Genomic DNA, 16,544 nt, shown 5'->3' with positions numbered 1-16,544 from the left:
GGTGTGAGAAATCTTTGCCTGGAGCTGGCCAAAACCACCATGAGAGGTGGTGAGCATTCAGCAAAACTGAGATGCTTTACATCTTGCTTTTGCCAATCACAAACTGGATTTTGCAAAATGCAGTTGGGCTAGATGATCATTGTACGTCCCTTCCAACTGAAATATTCTATTCTACTCTTTTCTACTCTACTCTACTCTACTCTAATTTCCCTTGACGTGCAAGGGCTGTAGGTGTCAGCCAGGAATCCTCCACAGGGCTTTTGTGTCTGTGCATTTAGGGGCTAGTGCCTGCGCAAATCTGATCCAGTCTCCTGCTAATATCACCCTTCCCATATCCCGAACGAGGCATTAGCATGCTGCGCTCTCTCCTACTGAGACCCCGGGCTGGCTGACGAGAGCTAGTCAGAAATCAACCTGGAAAGGAAAGACAGCCAGAAATCTCAGCCAAATTGCTGCAAAAATCAGAAGAGGGCACACCGCCCTCCGAGACAAGACGACTAACGGTCCAACAGGCAGGAGGCTGGGTATGGTGATTTCCCAGGCAATGCTCCCAGCCGTAAGGAAAGAACCAGCTGTGAAGTGTTATCTTGCGAGCCACAGCTTTAAATACAAGAGAAAGATGGTCCGAGTTAACACTTGTACAGCTGTTTGGAGGAGGAAAGTGTTTCGCATTTACTCAATATTGCTATGGAATAAGCCCAGAGGAACAAAGCCAGCAGCTGAGCTGGGGTGGGCAAACAGCTCTCACCATGGCAAGAGGGGCTGTGAAGATGTCTGTAAAACACAGCTCGCCCAGACACCCATGGCAAGGGAAGTCCTGATATGTTTTCCCAGGCCAAGCCAGTACGTATGAATTCTAGTTTTGGCAATGGAATAAATTCTCCAGCTTTCTGGAATAGTCTAAAACTTAATAAGAAGCTGCAACAAGCATATCACCAGGCAAGCGAGGTTGCACGGGACTATCTTGCAGGCTCTGAGAGATAAGGCAAAGTAACCCTAAAATACCTACCACTGTCCCTCACCATCTTCATGCAAAAGCTGAATTTCATCCCCATTTTTCACCAGCAGGTCCTCTGATCCTCTCCGTTTGCAGTCTGCAAGGGCTTTATATTTTCCTGGAGACTGTGGTAGCGAGAAAAAAAATGATCTTATTTAGCTACATTTCATATCATGCAGCTGTTATTTCTGACTGCCGCAGGGAATGTGGCAGAGCCCTATCAGCTACCTTAATTAAAATTATTTCAAGAAACTGTGGCTGAGACATCTCCTCATTCCCCAAAATTGAGACATGGAAAATCTGTGAGACATGGACAAGATACATCCATTATCCAGTGAAGCAAAACAAAGCGAGATGACCAAAAACGGCAGCACCCCGACCTTTGGGACTATCGCATCTCTGTACTAACCAGCTGGTTCCCGTCCTCCTCCTCGGTGTCGGAGCAGTTGGAGAGGTACTGGTTACCCGACCACTCCTCCAGCCCCTCGCAGATCTCCAGGGACTGTGACATTCCCGGCCAACCTGCAAGACAGCATGCAGCTCAGGTTGGGGGTACCCCAGCACCCGCAAAGCGCTCCCCAAAGGAAGGGGAAGGGTCCGTACTTCTATGGGGTTTGTTCTGCGGGGACAGGAGCCCACTGTCCAGCATCACCGGGCTGGTGCGCTCCGAGTCGTTCTCTTCTGAGCTTATAGAGGCTCTCTGCTGTTTTCTGAATGATTAAAAAAAAGGAAATTAATCTTAGTTTTACTTTATGAATGAACGTAAACTCCATGAGGATTTGTAAAAGAGGGTCAGAAATAATAATGGTACTTTTTAATGTATGTTTCTATAAAAATAAAGGAGTCGGTGACTGGTTTTAATTTTTTCGGGAGGGGAAATAAAATTGCTACAGTATCTCTTCCCCTGAATTTAAGCACCATATTTGATCTTTGTCTCCATTTGCAAAGGAGCTGCAGCTCAGGCTGTGCTGCCAGGTGCGCGCTCGAGGGTGCCCCTTACAGACCCTTACAGACCCTGCCCCCAGACCACCGAAGGGTGAACAGCAGCACACCCCTCCCGCCACCTACCCAGAGGTCTTGGACAGAAATGGGGTGGGGGGAATAGCACAGAGCCAGGATATGGCCAGAAGGCACTGGGTGCCCAGCGATGGGAGGGTACCGGAGGCAGCCCCAGCTCCGCCTCCTGGGACTCACCCATCGCTCAGCTGGGAGGAGAGCGGGAACTGGTCCGTGCACGAGCCAGGCTGCTGCTTCTCCACTGCGGGGAGGTCAAACACCAGCTTAAAATCCATTTTTTTATTAGTAACCATCATACTTGAAGCATTGTTTTAAAAGTTAGACCTTTTGTACAACCCTAATGATTTCTGTTTAGAGAAAAACAGACCCAGGGATTCTTGCAAAGCACAGACTTAGTTATGATTAAGATGGTATGTTAGCACAAATCCAATAGTGAGCATGCCACTGAAGACTATAATATGCTTAAAACTAGGCATCTGCTATGTATCTTGTTGAATTAAGCCTATGATAACAAATGTGAAATAATCCCCAAGGTAATGACAAAAAGAATTTACTTCTGTAATTCATTTTCACATAAGCACCTGGCCTTTACTGCTCGAAGTTATGTTATTTCCCTGTAATGTAAGACCTTGCTCCAGTATATTGCTACTAGGCTTCTTCTGAAAATCAATTCTCTGGTGAGAATTAGTGGATTTGAAGATTAGCAATGTGAAAATAGGAAAGGTTCTGCTGCAGAGTAAATGCCACAGAGTAATTGGTCAAATGTACCTTTTATAAGCTCCTGCTGCTTGAACAAAATTTTTCTTATTTCATTCAACCACGCCATCTTCAGGTCTACTGTTTGGGCCTGGAAGAAGAGAAAATTGTCCAAAATTTGAATTAAGAATCATCCATTATAACGTATGAATGAAGTCTCACTTTCCTATGCTGTAATTATCTGAAATACCCTTTTACCCAAAGCCACCACTAAATTTTAAATGTTCTTGATCTTTTAAAATTGATGATCCCCACTACATCCAGGCAAAACACAGTGGAAATTGCGGTGCGATCACTACAATGTAAGCAGTGCAGGCAAAAGTACATGTGTGCATGCATCTTATCCCTTTTACAAAATACCTAAAGGGCCAGTTCTGCCTTTTGAATATATGTATACTTGGCTACGTACACCTGCTTTAGGAATTTAAGTTGGCTACTGTGTTGTAGCATGGAGAAAAAAAACTAGGCAGAAGACTAATTAAAAAAACCATCAATCAACAATATATTCACAACGGGTTTTCCTATGAACGCCCCGTCAGGCAAATATTTCACCTCCATAAATTTCTATTCAAAAGGCCACAAAAGGAAAAAAAAAGTCAGGAAGAAATCAGGTCAATCGGGCTACTCTTTTGTAGATGAGTTGAAAGACTGCTGGAAATAGCACCACGGAGGCTCAGCCTTTGCTCTGGGAGCAGTTCTGACATCTAATTGTAGTGGAGCACATGTGGCCCACGTCCATTAAAGCATGAGGCCCATTTCCCAGCTCAATTCACATAAGCTATTAAGCACAGTAAAAATCTTTTTTTCAACTAGAGGTCTATTTGAGATTTCATCTGGAATAAAAGGCTCTATTTCCAAGGGGCAATTCAGTCCCCGCTTTAAGATGACTTTTACTGTTCTGGACTGGACACCAAGGAGCAGCCGCTGGGACAGCTCTGTGAATGCTGACATGGGCAAAGAGGAAGAAGAAATGCAAGATGAATGTCTGATAACTCCATAAAGATCAATGGAACACATTTCCTTAACACTGTTATGAGGATGTACAAATATCCAGATTTTTGAAGCTACAAACCTGCACGACATAGACCTCTTCTCGCCCACTATACCAGATTTCAAATTTCCGATGATCTCCTTTCACATTCTCAGTTATTCCAACTGCATTCATCTGCAAAAGAACCAAAAAATTAAACATACCACAAATCTCTCCCTCTTTCCTATGATTCCAGACATTTTGCAGCATGTTAAACAAACCTGTTTTCGCCCAATTTAACACATCTCATCAACTTTAATTTCAGTAGCAACTGAAAGTCAGTATCTAACTTATCCCCCCTGACTTTCCGGCAGCTTGCGGTATTTGCAAAAGCTTTCTGAAACCAATCAACGGACCTTAAGGGACTTTTCATTTGGGAATCAGTGGGACTAACTGAAAAGTCATCTCATACCTCTTTCAGTATGGAATTTCTCAGATGAGGCTTATGAAGCTTTATAAATGCATGGCACATTATTTTTCTACATGCATTATTTTTGCCATATTATTCTTTATTTACTTGAATTCTGTGTTTCAGTGATCTTTAAAACCCATTTGTGAAGCCCTCAGCGCCTTTAGGAATTTCAGTTCAACATCTTTTTGTCCCTGACCATCCCTGTAGTTGAGACATCATCCCAAGGTTTCCAAAAGAAGGGTTAATTTTTGGATATACAGCCTGAGCTGCCATAAACCTGGCTTTCAGGAAGGATGCAGACTTCAAGCTAGTGGTGGCTGAATGCAGCTGTACCTAGGTACCTGTTATCCCAGACCACTTTTGTTAAGTTGGATGGAAATGCCAAAGGCCCAAACAATTCAGGATCTGCACAACATGACACAAGCCAATCAGTAGCTCAAACTACTATTAGAGACCAAGAAACTCTTCAGCAACATAGAATCATAGAATCATTTAGGTTGGAAAAGACCTTTAAGATCATCAAGTCCAACTGTAAACCTAACACTGCCAGGTCCACCACTAAAACATGTCCCTAAGCGCCTCATCCACATGGCTTTTAAATACCTCCAGGGATGGTGACTCCACCACCTCCCTGGGCAGCCTCTTCCAGTGTCTGACAACCCTTTCAGTGAAGATATTTTTCCTAATACCCAATCTAAACCTCCCCTGGCGCAACTTGAGGCCATTTCCTCTTGTCCTGTCACACGTCACTTGGGAGAAGAGACCAACACCCACCTCTCTGCAACCCCCTTTCAGGCAGTTGTAGAGAGCGATGAGGTCTCCGCTCAGTGTCCTCTTCTCCAAACTGAACAACCCCAGCTCCCTCAGCCGCTCCCCATCAGACTTGTGCTCCAGACCCCTCACCAGCTCCGTCGCCCTTCTCTGGACACGCTCCAGCACCTCAATGTCCTTCTTGTAGTGAGGGGCCCAAAACTGAACAGAGGATTCGAGGTGCGGCCTCACCAGCGCCGAGTACAGAGGCACGATCACCTCCCTGCTCCTGCTGTGGCCACACTGTTTCTGATACAGGCCAGGATGCCGTTGGCCTTCTTGGCCACCTGGGCACACTGCTGGCTCATATTCAGTCGGCTGTCGACCAACACCCCCAGGTCCTTTTCTGCGGGGCAGCTTTCCAGCCACTCGTCCCCAAGCCTGTAGCATTGCATGGGGTTGTTGTGACCCAAGTGCAGGACCCGGCACTTGGCCTTGTTGAACCTCATACAATTGGCCTCAGCCCATCAATCCAGCCTGTCCAGATCCCTCTGCAGAGCCTTCTGACCCTCAAGCAGATCAACACTCCCTCCCAACTTGGTGTCATCTGCAAACTTACTGAGGGAGCACTCGATCCCCTTGTCCAGATCACTGATAAAGATATTAAACAAGACCAGCCCCAGTACTGAGCCCTGGGGAACACCGCTTGTGACCAATCACCAACTGGATTTAACTCCATTCACCACAACCCTTTGGGCCCGGCCATCCAGCCAGTTTTTCACCCAGTGAAGAGTACGCCCGTCCAAGCCATGAGCAGCCAGTTTCTCCAGGAGAATGCTGTGGGAAATGGTGTCAAAAGCTTTACTGAAGTCTAAGTAGCCTATATCCACAGCCTCTCCCTCATCCACTAAGCAGGTCACCTTGTCATAGAAGGAGACCAGGTTAGTTAGGCAGGACCCGCCTTTCATGAACCCATGCTGACTGGGCCTGATCGCCTGCTCGTCCTCTACGTGCCACATGATGGCACTCAAGATGATCTGCTCCATAATCTTCCCTGGCACCGAGGTCAGACTGAGAGGCCTCTAGTTCCCTGGGTCCTCCTTCCGGCCCTTCTTGCAGACGGGCGTCACATTTACTAACCTCCAGTCAACTGGGACCTCCCCGGTTATCCAGGAATGCTGATAAATTATTGAAAATGGCTTGGTGAGGACTTCCCCCAGCTCCCTCAGTACCCTTGGGTGGATCCCATCCAGTCCCATAGACTTGTGGGTGTCTAAGTGGCGTAGCAGGTAGCTAACCATTTCTCCTTGGATTGTGGGGGCTTCACTCTGCTCCCCACCGCTATCTACCATCACAGGGGGCTGGGTACCTGGAGTACAACTGCTCTTACTATTAAAGACTGAGGCAAAGAAGGCATTAAGTACCTCAGCCTTTTCCTCACCCTTTGTCACCATGTTTCCCCCCGCATCCAGTAAAGGATGAAGATTCTCCTTAGCCCTCCTTTTGTTGCTAATATATTTATAGAAACATTTTTTATTGTCTTTTACAGCAGTCGCAAGGTTAAGTTCTAGTTGGGCTTTGGCCCTTCTAATTTTCTCCCTGCAAAACCTCACAACATCCTTGTAGTCCTCCTGAGTTGCCTGCCCCTTCTTCCCTTCTTCTGCCCCTTCTTATGTTTTCACATAAACCATCTTCTCACTTAAAGCACAGTTTGCTAGCAATTTATAGCTGATTAATGGATGGTCAAAAATAGCTAACGTATCCCACTTACATGTTTTGAAGCAGATCTAATAATAATGGTATCATCTATCATAAATTGTTGACACAGACTGTATTAGATCAATAAATCAGTATAGATACAAATAAGGCCTTAGAAAGAACATCTATTTAACATTGCTGTTCTTCTTTGTTAGTATGTGCATCGTTGGAGCTTTTGGTCTGAACGACTACAAGGATTTACAGATTAGGTCACTTGGGGAAACTTTCTCTTCCTAGTTACTTTCTCAGATGTTGGCACCCATTTTCAGCAGCACCGAACAGACTTAGGAAATAGGAAGCAAGTTGCTAATGACCTTTCCTCGTCTCTTCACTGGTATGGACAGCAGAGCTCTTACGAACTTCTGAGAAAGTGCCTCCAGATGCAGAAAGGCCCATCACTGAACAGCAGTCAGTATTTCCTAGTTTTATTTTATTTCAAAGAATTTTAAATATTTTTTTAAATTCTTTTTTCTTGTGTAGTATAGTGCCATAAAACCTTAGAAAGGCAGATCAGGCTCCCTTCTGATTTTATGAAAACTTAAAAAACTTTAAAAAGTTCGTTTTTGAAAGATGTTGAAAGGGCAGCCTAGAGAGTGCCTTATCCATATTCTGCAATTTCCAGTTCTGTGCATCTCCTCTGGCATGGCAATTTATACGGAAGCTCCTACAAAACTGCCCAGGCATCAAGCTATTAGAAATTATAGATGATCTACTATGAGGATGCGAAGAAAAGTGCCAGGAATAGACATATTTAAGGTCTGTTCATTCACGTTAGTGGATTTTGAAATTCTATTTCCTCCCCCTGACCAGGATTTACTGTCCCCCAGCTGCTGGTTCACTGCAATGCAGACCGAGGTGGGTTAGTCTAAAGCTCTGGGATGGCATTCATCTGCATCGCCTTCCACGGCGGTACGAGGCAGACTGATTTACTTGGCATTGCTGTGAGTTACGACCCTGCATCCTCTAAGTTACTGAATCTCAGCTGAAGAGGTATTTACTACTGGATATTTTACACAGTGAGTAAAATTTTACTGGATATTTTACATACTATGTAAAAACATTTTACATAGTATGTGAAATATTACCCCGAGGGGTTCTTTTGTTCGTTTGTTTTACAGACGTCCAGTTACACAGCTTCTACCAAACAGCTTGCTTTAATTCTGAATCCCCGGAAAACATTCTTGCAAAGAAAAATAATTTCCTGATACTATCATGAATCAAACAAATATCAAGCTCCAGAAACATGATTTTGCCCTCAGGACAGCAATTCTGAAAACGGATGTGTGCAGATGTAAGCCTGCAGCATCCGTGGATTCTCTAAGCCCAACCTCTCAGTGTGGCAATGCAAACAACTGGAAAATGAGCCCTGTCGAGGCAAAGAAAAACCCTGGCCACATTGCCTGGACTCCTGAGCGCAGGATTTACTCCTCCGAGCAGGCTTTCCCCACGACACCTCTTCAGTTCTTTCAAAAGCACGTATGGTAAAGCAAGTACTACAGGGAAAACAAGCTCTCCAGAAAGAAAATGATGCTGTTTGGGAAAAACATTTAAGTACCTAAACATATGGACTGGGATTTAGTTTTAATACACAATTTGTAATGCGCATTGGAGCTGAACAGACTTATTTACTACCACATGGCTTTCCGACTACTCATGGCAACTCCTTCCCCAGACCCTGCTGAGATCAGGCACCTGCAGCAGACCTGAAGGCTCTGCCTCCAAGTGCCCGTTTTTTTTCTCCATTCTAAGATATACCTATATTGGGTTTTTATTTATCAAGAAAACCAAGGCAAAGCACTGAGCAAATGCTGGTGTTAGAAGTGCTCATCACACGCAGTATGCCAGAAGGTCTCTTTCAAGAGGAGCAGTTTGGGATTTTTATTGATAATAGTTGGCGTTTATAGCCTTGGGACAGTTGTTTATGTCCCTCATAGTTTGCCATAGGCTACTCTCTTCATCTGATAATTGTACTTTTAGGTGCAGTTAGAGCCTGCCAAAGGAGAAAAGCAATGAGAGAGGAAGAGGAGTTATCTCTGCATCCTGGCTGGGAAACAGGGCTCAGGAGCAGCCAGGCTCCTCCAGGCTATGCACCAGACAGACCCCAGCCCAAGGGACCTCCCTGGGGACCCGGGGTGCGAGGAGACCCCTTGGTCTCCCAGGTGGGCTGGGGAAGATGCGAAGGGACCCCCAGTTTCACGCCCTCGCCCCTGCTCCTGGAAAGCGGAATAGGGGAGGGGGAAGGCACATTCTCATCCCTAGGACTTGCCCACAGCACCATTTCCCTGGCAGATGCCATCACATATGTGACTCTGAGTCCGTGGGCTCTCTCAGCTGCTGCTTCAGCTATGGGGGTCCTCACAGCTTATTACAACCAACAGCCATTCCTGGGTATGGCACTTCCATATGGGGCATTACAGCCCTTGCTAGCAGAAAACAAGCCACTGTGTCAGAGGAAAAATACTCTCTGGGTCCGCAGAGTTATTGGTTTACAATATACATGGCAACAGTCCCAACTAAAAGGTTCTTACTTTCAAAAAATGCTTAAAACTGTAAGATGAGGTTTTGTCATATCCGTCTCCATGCTCCTCTCGCTTCTTGCAGAAGACCAAGGCTTTTTCATACAGGAACAGATGCCTCTGCATTGGCTTGAACCTGGCAAGATCCTTCATTTTTGTTGGACCTTTTCGGTGTCCTGTCCAAACACTGAAAGATCCTTGCATCAATACTTTCCCCAGTTCGCTCAGGTCACCCTGGTGAGAGTATGACAAATTAAAAAAGATAGAAAAAGATGTCAATTAAAATGTAAGAGGACTGTCCAAACAATGATGGGCAATGGGGCCAGCCCTGTTCCAAGGCACGTTCCTCTAAGAATAGGTCTTCCTGAAAGGATCAGATGATCTTTTGGGAGTGACAGCATGGTGCTAGGAGGGAAGCAGAGGTCTCGTGCACAGGGCTGCAGCTAGTCTATGTGAAGGGACACAAGTCAGTAACTGGAAGAACTAGGAAGATAGGAAAACTCTCCAGCTCCTATGGAAGTCCAGGTCAAGGGTTCTGGCTACTTCAGTGGGAAAGGGCAGATGAGATTTGAGCCTGAACTGAGGTCTCGGAGGATGGACTTCTCAAGGAGGCCAGGACTGGGACCAGCAGCTTAGAAAGCCATCCCTGCACCCTTCCCTGAAACCCTAGGAAAGACAACCGCTTCAATGGGCAAGGACCAAAATCAGCCTCAGAGAGTATTTAGTTAAATGTTGAATGAGAAATGCTATGAAGTCACCCCAGGTGAACTATAAGGCGAGCCATGAGAGAACTAAGGTGCACGCTGGAAAAATACTCTCGAGAACCACAAGGTGGCAAGTGTGGGCACTATGCGCCTTTGGATATGTCCTTTGGATGTGCATATTTTCCGAAATCCTGAAATCAGATGGAAGACTGTCACCTGAAAGAGCTTCCTGATCCCATTCACTTTGTAGCTATTCTAGCATATTTTTTAGCTCATACATTCTGGGAGGCTATCCATTCCCAATGCATCATCTGGCCTTTGTGCAAGGTCTCTTATTACCCAAATCTACTCACATCATATCCTGTTATTGAAATCTGATGCATAGAGTCATTGACTGACTTTAGCAAATCCAACATTGCAACCAGAGCTTCTTGAAGTTCCTGAACTCCATCACAGCTCGTGCTGTACTTTAGCAACTCCTGAAAATAGAAATGGAAGAGCACATGTTCGCACTTGAACAAAGCAGAATTTTCCATCTTGCCCTAAGTTTCCAATGCCCAAGAACAACCTGCACTGCCTGAGTTTCTTTTTTCATATGTCACTGGAAAAAAGACTCACTCTGAACCACAGTCAGTATGAGGTGTGGAACAGATCACTGAGGTATGGCCCATTTTTTTCTGGGTTTCCTTAAGGATGGTGTCAGGTTATAGAGCTGCATCACGCTCATCTGAGTTCTTTGTGTTGTGTTTTCCTGCTTGGTAAGAAATGGGAAATAAGGCTCAGGTTTTCCATCAGCTGCCAATATGTCATATATGCCTTCAAATGAGGTTGCAGCAGATACTGTCTTCAGACTGGCAGACACAAGGAACAGATTTTATAAAATCCAGAGCCTTCAAGTCAATAAGCAGAAGACAGAATTGGGAATTATACCACTGACATAAAACTACTTTCATTTCAGATCTCCTCTGCCCACTTACAGCTTCTTGTGTACTCATCCCTCATTCAAGAAGCTGGAAGGTAGGGTTCAGAAGCCACCACCCCACTGTTGTTCACACTCTGTAAAGTGGGAATCACAGCACTGCCCTGCCTCAGATGGGGGACACAAGGATAAATGCATTAAAGATTACAGGCACTATAATCACAGAATCACTGTGGTTGGAAAAGACCTGTAAGATCATCAAGCCCAACCATCAACCAACCCCACCATGCCCACTAAACCATGTCCCACAGTGCCACGTCCACATGTTCCTTGAACACCTCCAGTGATGGTGACTCCACCACCTCCCTGGGCAGCTTATTCCAGTGTCTCACCACTCTCTCAGTAAAGAAATTTTTCCTAATATTCAGTGTGATAACAACCCAAGAAGAGATGCACCAATATAATATATTTCGTTCATTGTACTCTTATGATCACCTGGTTCAGTTTTCCTAGAAGTGCTTCTGTCATATTGCATCTCTGAACAGATTCAAACAGTCTTTCTCCCCATAAAAATGGCTTGTTAAAAGCACTTGTTCCTTTTTCAGGTATGCAAATTTTCATCCTCACTGAAAGTCACTACGGAGGACCAACATAAACAATATGTAATCTAAGGCTTGGTGCTGGTTACAGGTAACCTTTAATAAAACAAAACGGAAAACAAATCTATCTCCCAAGGTCCTTTCAAAGCAGAATATGAAATACCTTCAGAAGTAACTGGTATTTTGTTAGGCGCTGCACTGGTTTAAGCAAATAGGAATCCAGCCCGAGTTTGTGCTCTAGTTTTCTTTGGCATTCCTGGAACAAAGAATTCAGATCGAGTAAGTTTTGCACCAACTATATGTAATTATGCCACCAGCATGACTAGTATGGTTTGATGACTTTGAAGATTTCATGTAAATGTGTCACACAGTGCCTATAACTAAAGAAATTCTATTAAAACATGTAAACTAATATAATGAATGGATCTGCCTTAAACTCCTTGTGTACAAGAAACACCAGCTGCTATTTTTGTGAGGCTTCCATGCAACAGTAAACAGAATATGCCACAAAATCAGTGGGGTGCTGAGGAGGGTGTTTAGGACAAGTGAGTGTCCCAGGACGATGCCTGTCTTGGTGGGAACAAACAGCTCACCTGGAAGAAGGTGCTTTCGGAGCACTGCCTCCACAGGGACTCCGACCGGGGCTTGTTCTGGCAGTATTTCTCATACATTTGGAAATCCTCTCGCTGTAAGGGAAGCCAAAAAGCAAGTCACACGTGTGCATGCAAACCTGCTAGGCAGCCAAATAAGGTGAACTCCCAAACTGCAAATTTGCTTTTATCAATCCTGTTAACCGTAATATCTAAAAGTCACAGAGTTTGGGTAAAAGAACCACTGCTGGGAATCACAGCAGTCTACTGTGTAGGCACGACTGCAGCTCTCCCCCATCTGCTGCTGGCCACGCACGTAGGCTCCCTGCCTTGCTGTTGGTATTGCATATCAGAAGCGTCTTACTCAACTGACATAACTGAGATGTTGCAGAGTGCGACAAACCAGGAGAAACATTGGCCTTCAAGTCTGCTTTATATGTGAAAATGAGTCACCCACCCTGTCTAGGAAACAAAATCCCACTCTCTCGGGTGCTCCCAGGCAGCTTTCCAGACTGTGCAGGAAAATTCTGCAAGAGAGGGGGGAAGAGACAAAATGCAGCAGTGAGCAAGGTATGGCTTGGGTATTAATCGTTATAGTAAATCAGTCTGATAAAAAGGGGAAATAGAGCCAGGATCCTACTTGTTGTGGAAGTCATATATCTCGGGCATGTTTCCGAAGAGGACATCCTTCCTGTTCCTCAGCATGGGAGGCATGAGGATGAGCATGGCGGGGTTATCCATCTCAGCTCTGTAGCCCTGCAGGATACAAAAGGGGCTCATCACTCAGTTGGCAAGGCCTTGGCTTGGCATCTCCTCGAAGGCAGATGAAAAGGGGATGTGAATAGACTTTCAATACATTCTGCTTTGTTCCAAAGTGCAACATCCCTTTTATTTCCATATTTTTGTCTCTAAACCCCTGTCTGTCAGTCCCTGGGCATGTGGGGTTGTGGGCCAGCCAGGGACAGCTCGGGGCGGCTCCCGCGGGGCTGGCCAGCACTGCGGAGATGCTCTCTATTCACCAAAGGCAAATCGCAGCCACGTTCTCTTCACTATGGCCTGACTGTGGGAGAGGTCGCGGAGGAATACTTGTCTGGGTTGAACACATCTGCTGCTACGACTGTGGGACACAGGAGTGACAATGTGTTTGTACGGGGTATGCAGTTACACACGAGAACCTGTGCGCAAGGCAACTTGTGCAAAGCAGAGATGGCTTGAGATCAAATACCAAAATCAATGGGCTTTTTGCTCTTGTAGAAGACCCGCTCAGCACCAGGGTCTCGCTCTCCTCAATGACTCAGGATTTCTGTTCTCTATGGCCCCACCTGCCTCGTGAAATCACAGCCTCCCAAACCAGGGAGGAGCTGGAAGGGACACCGCTGCACTACAAACTGTTGGGTGGAACTAGGAAATAATGCAAAGCTCCCCTCAGTAACATCACATCGCTGCACCAATGCAAAAACATTCACCAGATGTGGGAAACACCCTAACTGTAGGGTATGGAGAAGGCACGGCCAGAGCTCAGGATCGTCACTGCAAAGACGACATCAAGAAGGCCATTAGCCACAGCTCAAGCTGGCCATGCTAGTCACCAAGCATTGCACAGAACTGAGGCCCTTTTAACACGAGTAGCAAAAATGTTTGCAAAAATGCATTCAGTACGTACAGCATATCTTCTTTGGCTTTCCAAATGAATCTCTCATGCTTACTATGATTGGAATCAGTATTTTTTATACTAAGCAGGCATTTTGATTTTGTAGTTGATTAAGGATGCAGTAGAAGATAAGTATCTGGAAAATTAGTCATTTATATTTAACCACTGCAAGCAGGCTTCCCTCTTTAAAGGAAATTCTATTTTCAGAAAACTTATCTCTATCTGTCCATTTTTCTCTATTTAGACTTGATATGCACAGTAATAAATCTGCATACCTGCCAACTGCTTTATCACATAGAGTGTGGTTTAACAAAAAACCCCAATCAGTGCAGGGCAATTACGTGTAACTACCTCCAGTCCAATAGATTTATATCCTGCTTGCTCCTGGGTGAGAGAAATGCAAGGGGGGAGAGCTTTTTAACAGCCAATTTGTTTTGGCCATCAGCAAAAGTTCTTTTGGAATAAAGCAGAAGTGTCTAAAATGGCAGTATGAGAAATTATAAACTGGTTTCTAAAGAAATGTGCTTTATACGTTCATGAAGTTCACAGTATTGAGGCAGAATCCTCCCAAGGATAAAACACACGCTTGTTTCTTTTGTCTCCAGAAAGGTAAAAGAAATTAGGGAACAGTTAAAAATAACAGCTTTTTGTACATTTTTCCAGGCACTTTTAAAGCTAATTACCAGTGCTTTTGTGTACAAACAGAAGGCTTCTCCCTCATTCTAGATGAAAAGCTCATCCTGACACCAACTGTTCCTGCAGATGCCTCCAGCAAAGAAAAGCTAGGGAGAAAACTTGAAGATTTATGACTAGCCTGGGATCTGACAGTTTGGTAGAAACCTGTCCCATCACATTTTTGCTTAGTTTGACAGAGTGGCAGGTGCCCTTTTGTACAAGTCACCGGGGAACAGTAAGGAGCAATCTGAAGAAGTCACTCACCGTCAAAACAGTGAAGAGCTCCTCTACGTACACTCTCTCGGTTTCTATAAGCTCATTTATGACATGGCTAAAATAAAGAAAAGAAAAAAAAGAAGTGCATTATTTTTATGTCCGTAAAAAACTCACAGGTAATCAGTGTGGTTCGACTAGCCCAAAACATAGCGCGATCTCATGAACAACCAAGACAGGGATGATAAAACAGGTAAAAGCGCAGAGATGACACCTAGGTCAGGTTGGAGGAACACATGGATGGGGCAAGGACTGGCCAGAAATAAACATCATTTTGAGCGATGTCAACAGGGTGAAAGCTTACCCTTTTAGTACATCTAAGTTGTCGTCACTGTCTGAAATAAAATACTGCAAGGAATTCCGTTTTTCCTGATAGTCGTGCATCACTTCGATCTGGAAGAGAAATGGGATGCACTGGGATGAGCTGCAGGGAGGTCACTGCGGAGGCAGGACGAGCCCAGCCCCTGATGTCGGCCCGGGAACTCCTTGGGGAAGGATGAAATACACTTCCCCTTAAGAAATCCTTTGTGTCACAAAACTTTAAAAGGGCATAGCATACAATGGGTAGCCAAACATTGCCAGAAATTACTCTGCTACACAAAACCTGAAAATACTGGTAACATAATTCATTAGTGCAGAGACCAGAGAGGAGTTTCCACTGGGGAACCATCTGCCGATGTCGAGTTTTCCTAATAGACATCACTGTTATGCAAAAATCAAGTTCAGGGAATAACGCACAGGAAAGCGATATCTGTGACTCGGAAAAACAGTCCAAGGTAGATCTCAGGTGCTGGACTAATCCGACTAAACGATACAGATATGAGAGGCTGGGTGGGTTTTTTTTCAAAAAAAAGGAAAAAAAGAGAGTATCTACAAATTCAAAGTCTAAGTACAATCAATTATTAGAAGGGTTTCAGTTTTTCAGTGTATAAAATTCATGCAGATTTCATGAATAATTTTTACCTTGCGAGAACTTGGAGTTTTTCTTGATGTTTTCTTCCCAGGGAGAGAGAGATCAAATGAAAATTTCAAACTGGAATTAAAATCCACACCTTGGGTAGAAAAAACCCCATAATTATGTACTGTACATCTATGGTGAAGGAGATGGTTCAGACAGAAACTAATAAGTCACAAAGAAAAATGGGATACATTTTAAGAATGAATAATTAGTTAGCTAATATTACAAGCAAACTGACAAAATAAAGGATATCTCAAGCAACAATACTAATACCAAATAACACAAGTCACACGGATGGTCATAAAGGCCATAAAGTAAAAAGTAATCAGAAAAAACAAAATGCCCATTAAGTGAATACTGTAATCAAAACCTAACAAAGCCTGTGAAGCCTGTGCAAATGATAGAAAACAATAAAATCAAATAAACTACCAAAAGGAACGTCACCTACTGGGACACTGTTTTAAAGTCCTTTTATGAACGTAGGGCAAGATGCTCAGCTGGTATAAACTCTTTCTCCACCTTGGAAGAATTTATTGATATTGTCAGTAAATAATTACAAGTTGTAATACTTTGGGTTACAGAGGTAAATTGGAAGCTTAAACATAACACATCAATCTCCCCAACGAGTAATACAGCATCTTTCAAATATTTCTTACTCCTGAATAGTCAATATGGTAATTCTTCACCAAAAGGGTCTTTTCCCTCAACAGGAATGGCAGTAATTAATTTCTCCAGCATTGTGCCGGCTCCAGCCTCAGCGATAGCTCCACGTGCCAGGCTGCAGCCCCAGTGGCTGCACCAAATTCTGAGATGGACCCAAAATAAACACGTTCTGATGTGCAATAATCACCTTATTTACAAATAGAAAAAAGAGGCTAGCAAAGTAAAAAAAAAAAAAAAAAAAACCAAAACCAAACTGGACTAATGAACTATTTTTCG

The 16,544-nt window shown here is 44.3% G+C and overlaps 1 protein-coding gene across 2 annotated transcripts in view; it reads right to left on the bottom strand.

Moving 5' to 3' along the window:
* The window catches only part of MCF2 (MCF.2 cell line derived transforming sequence), a 63,633-nt gene that overhangs the window by 7,161 nt on the left and 39,928 nt on the right, over window positions 1–16,544 (bottom strand). For both annotated transcript variants that reach the window (XM_059824551.1, XM_059824550.1), the window contains 15 exons: window positions 15,611–15,699; window positions 14,952–15,040; window positions 14,639–14,705; window positions 12,689–12,804; window positions 12,506–12,575; window positions 12,052–12,144; window positions 11,622–11,714; window positions 10,294–10,419; window positions 9,249–9,470; window positions 3,843–3,935; window positions 2,783–2,861; window positions 2,192–2,255; window positions 1,601–1,707; window positions 1,407–1,519; window positions 1,010–1,122 (listed from right to left, as the gene is read on the bottom strand). In XM_059824551.1, coding sequence (XP_059680534.1) covers window positions 1,010–1,122; window positions 1,407–1,519; window positions 1,601–1,707; window positions 2,192–2,255; window positions 2,783–2,861; window positions 3,843–3,935; window positions 9,249–9,470; window positions 10,294–10,419; window positions 11,622–11,714; window positions 12,052–12,144; window positions 12,506–12,575; window positions 12,689–12,804; window positions 14,639–14,705; window positions 14,952–15,040; window positions 15,611–15,699 — 1,534 coding nt within the window. The remainder of the gene's footprint in view (window positions 1–1,009; window positions 1,123–1,406; window positions 1,520–1,600; window positions 1,708–2,191; window positions 2,256–2,782; window positions 2,862–3,842; window positions 3,936–9,248; window positions 9,471–10,293; window positions 10,420–11,621; window positions 11,715–12,051; window positions 12,145–12,505; window positions 12,576–12,688; window positions 12,805–14,638; window positions 14,706–14,951; window positions 15,041–15,610; window positions 15,700–16,544) is intronic.

This window comes from Gavia stellata, chromosome 14 (genome assembly GCF_030936135.1).
Source record: "Gavia stellata isolate bGavSte3 chromosome 14, bGavSte3.hap2, whole genome shotgun sequence".
Classification (NCBI taxonomy): Eukaryota; Metazoa; Chordata; class Aves; order Gaviiformes; family Gaviidae; genus Gavia; species Gavia stellata.
Note: the sequence above shows the minus strand (reverse complement) of the source record. Positions and strands in the feature narration are given on the sequence as shown.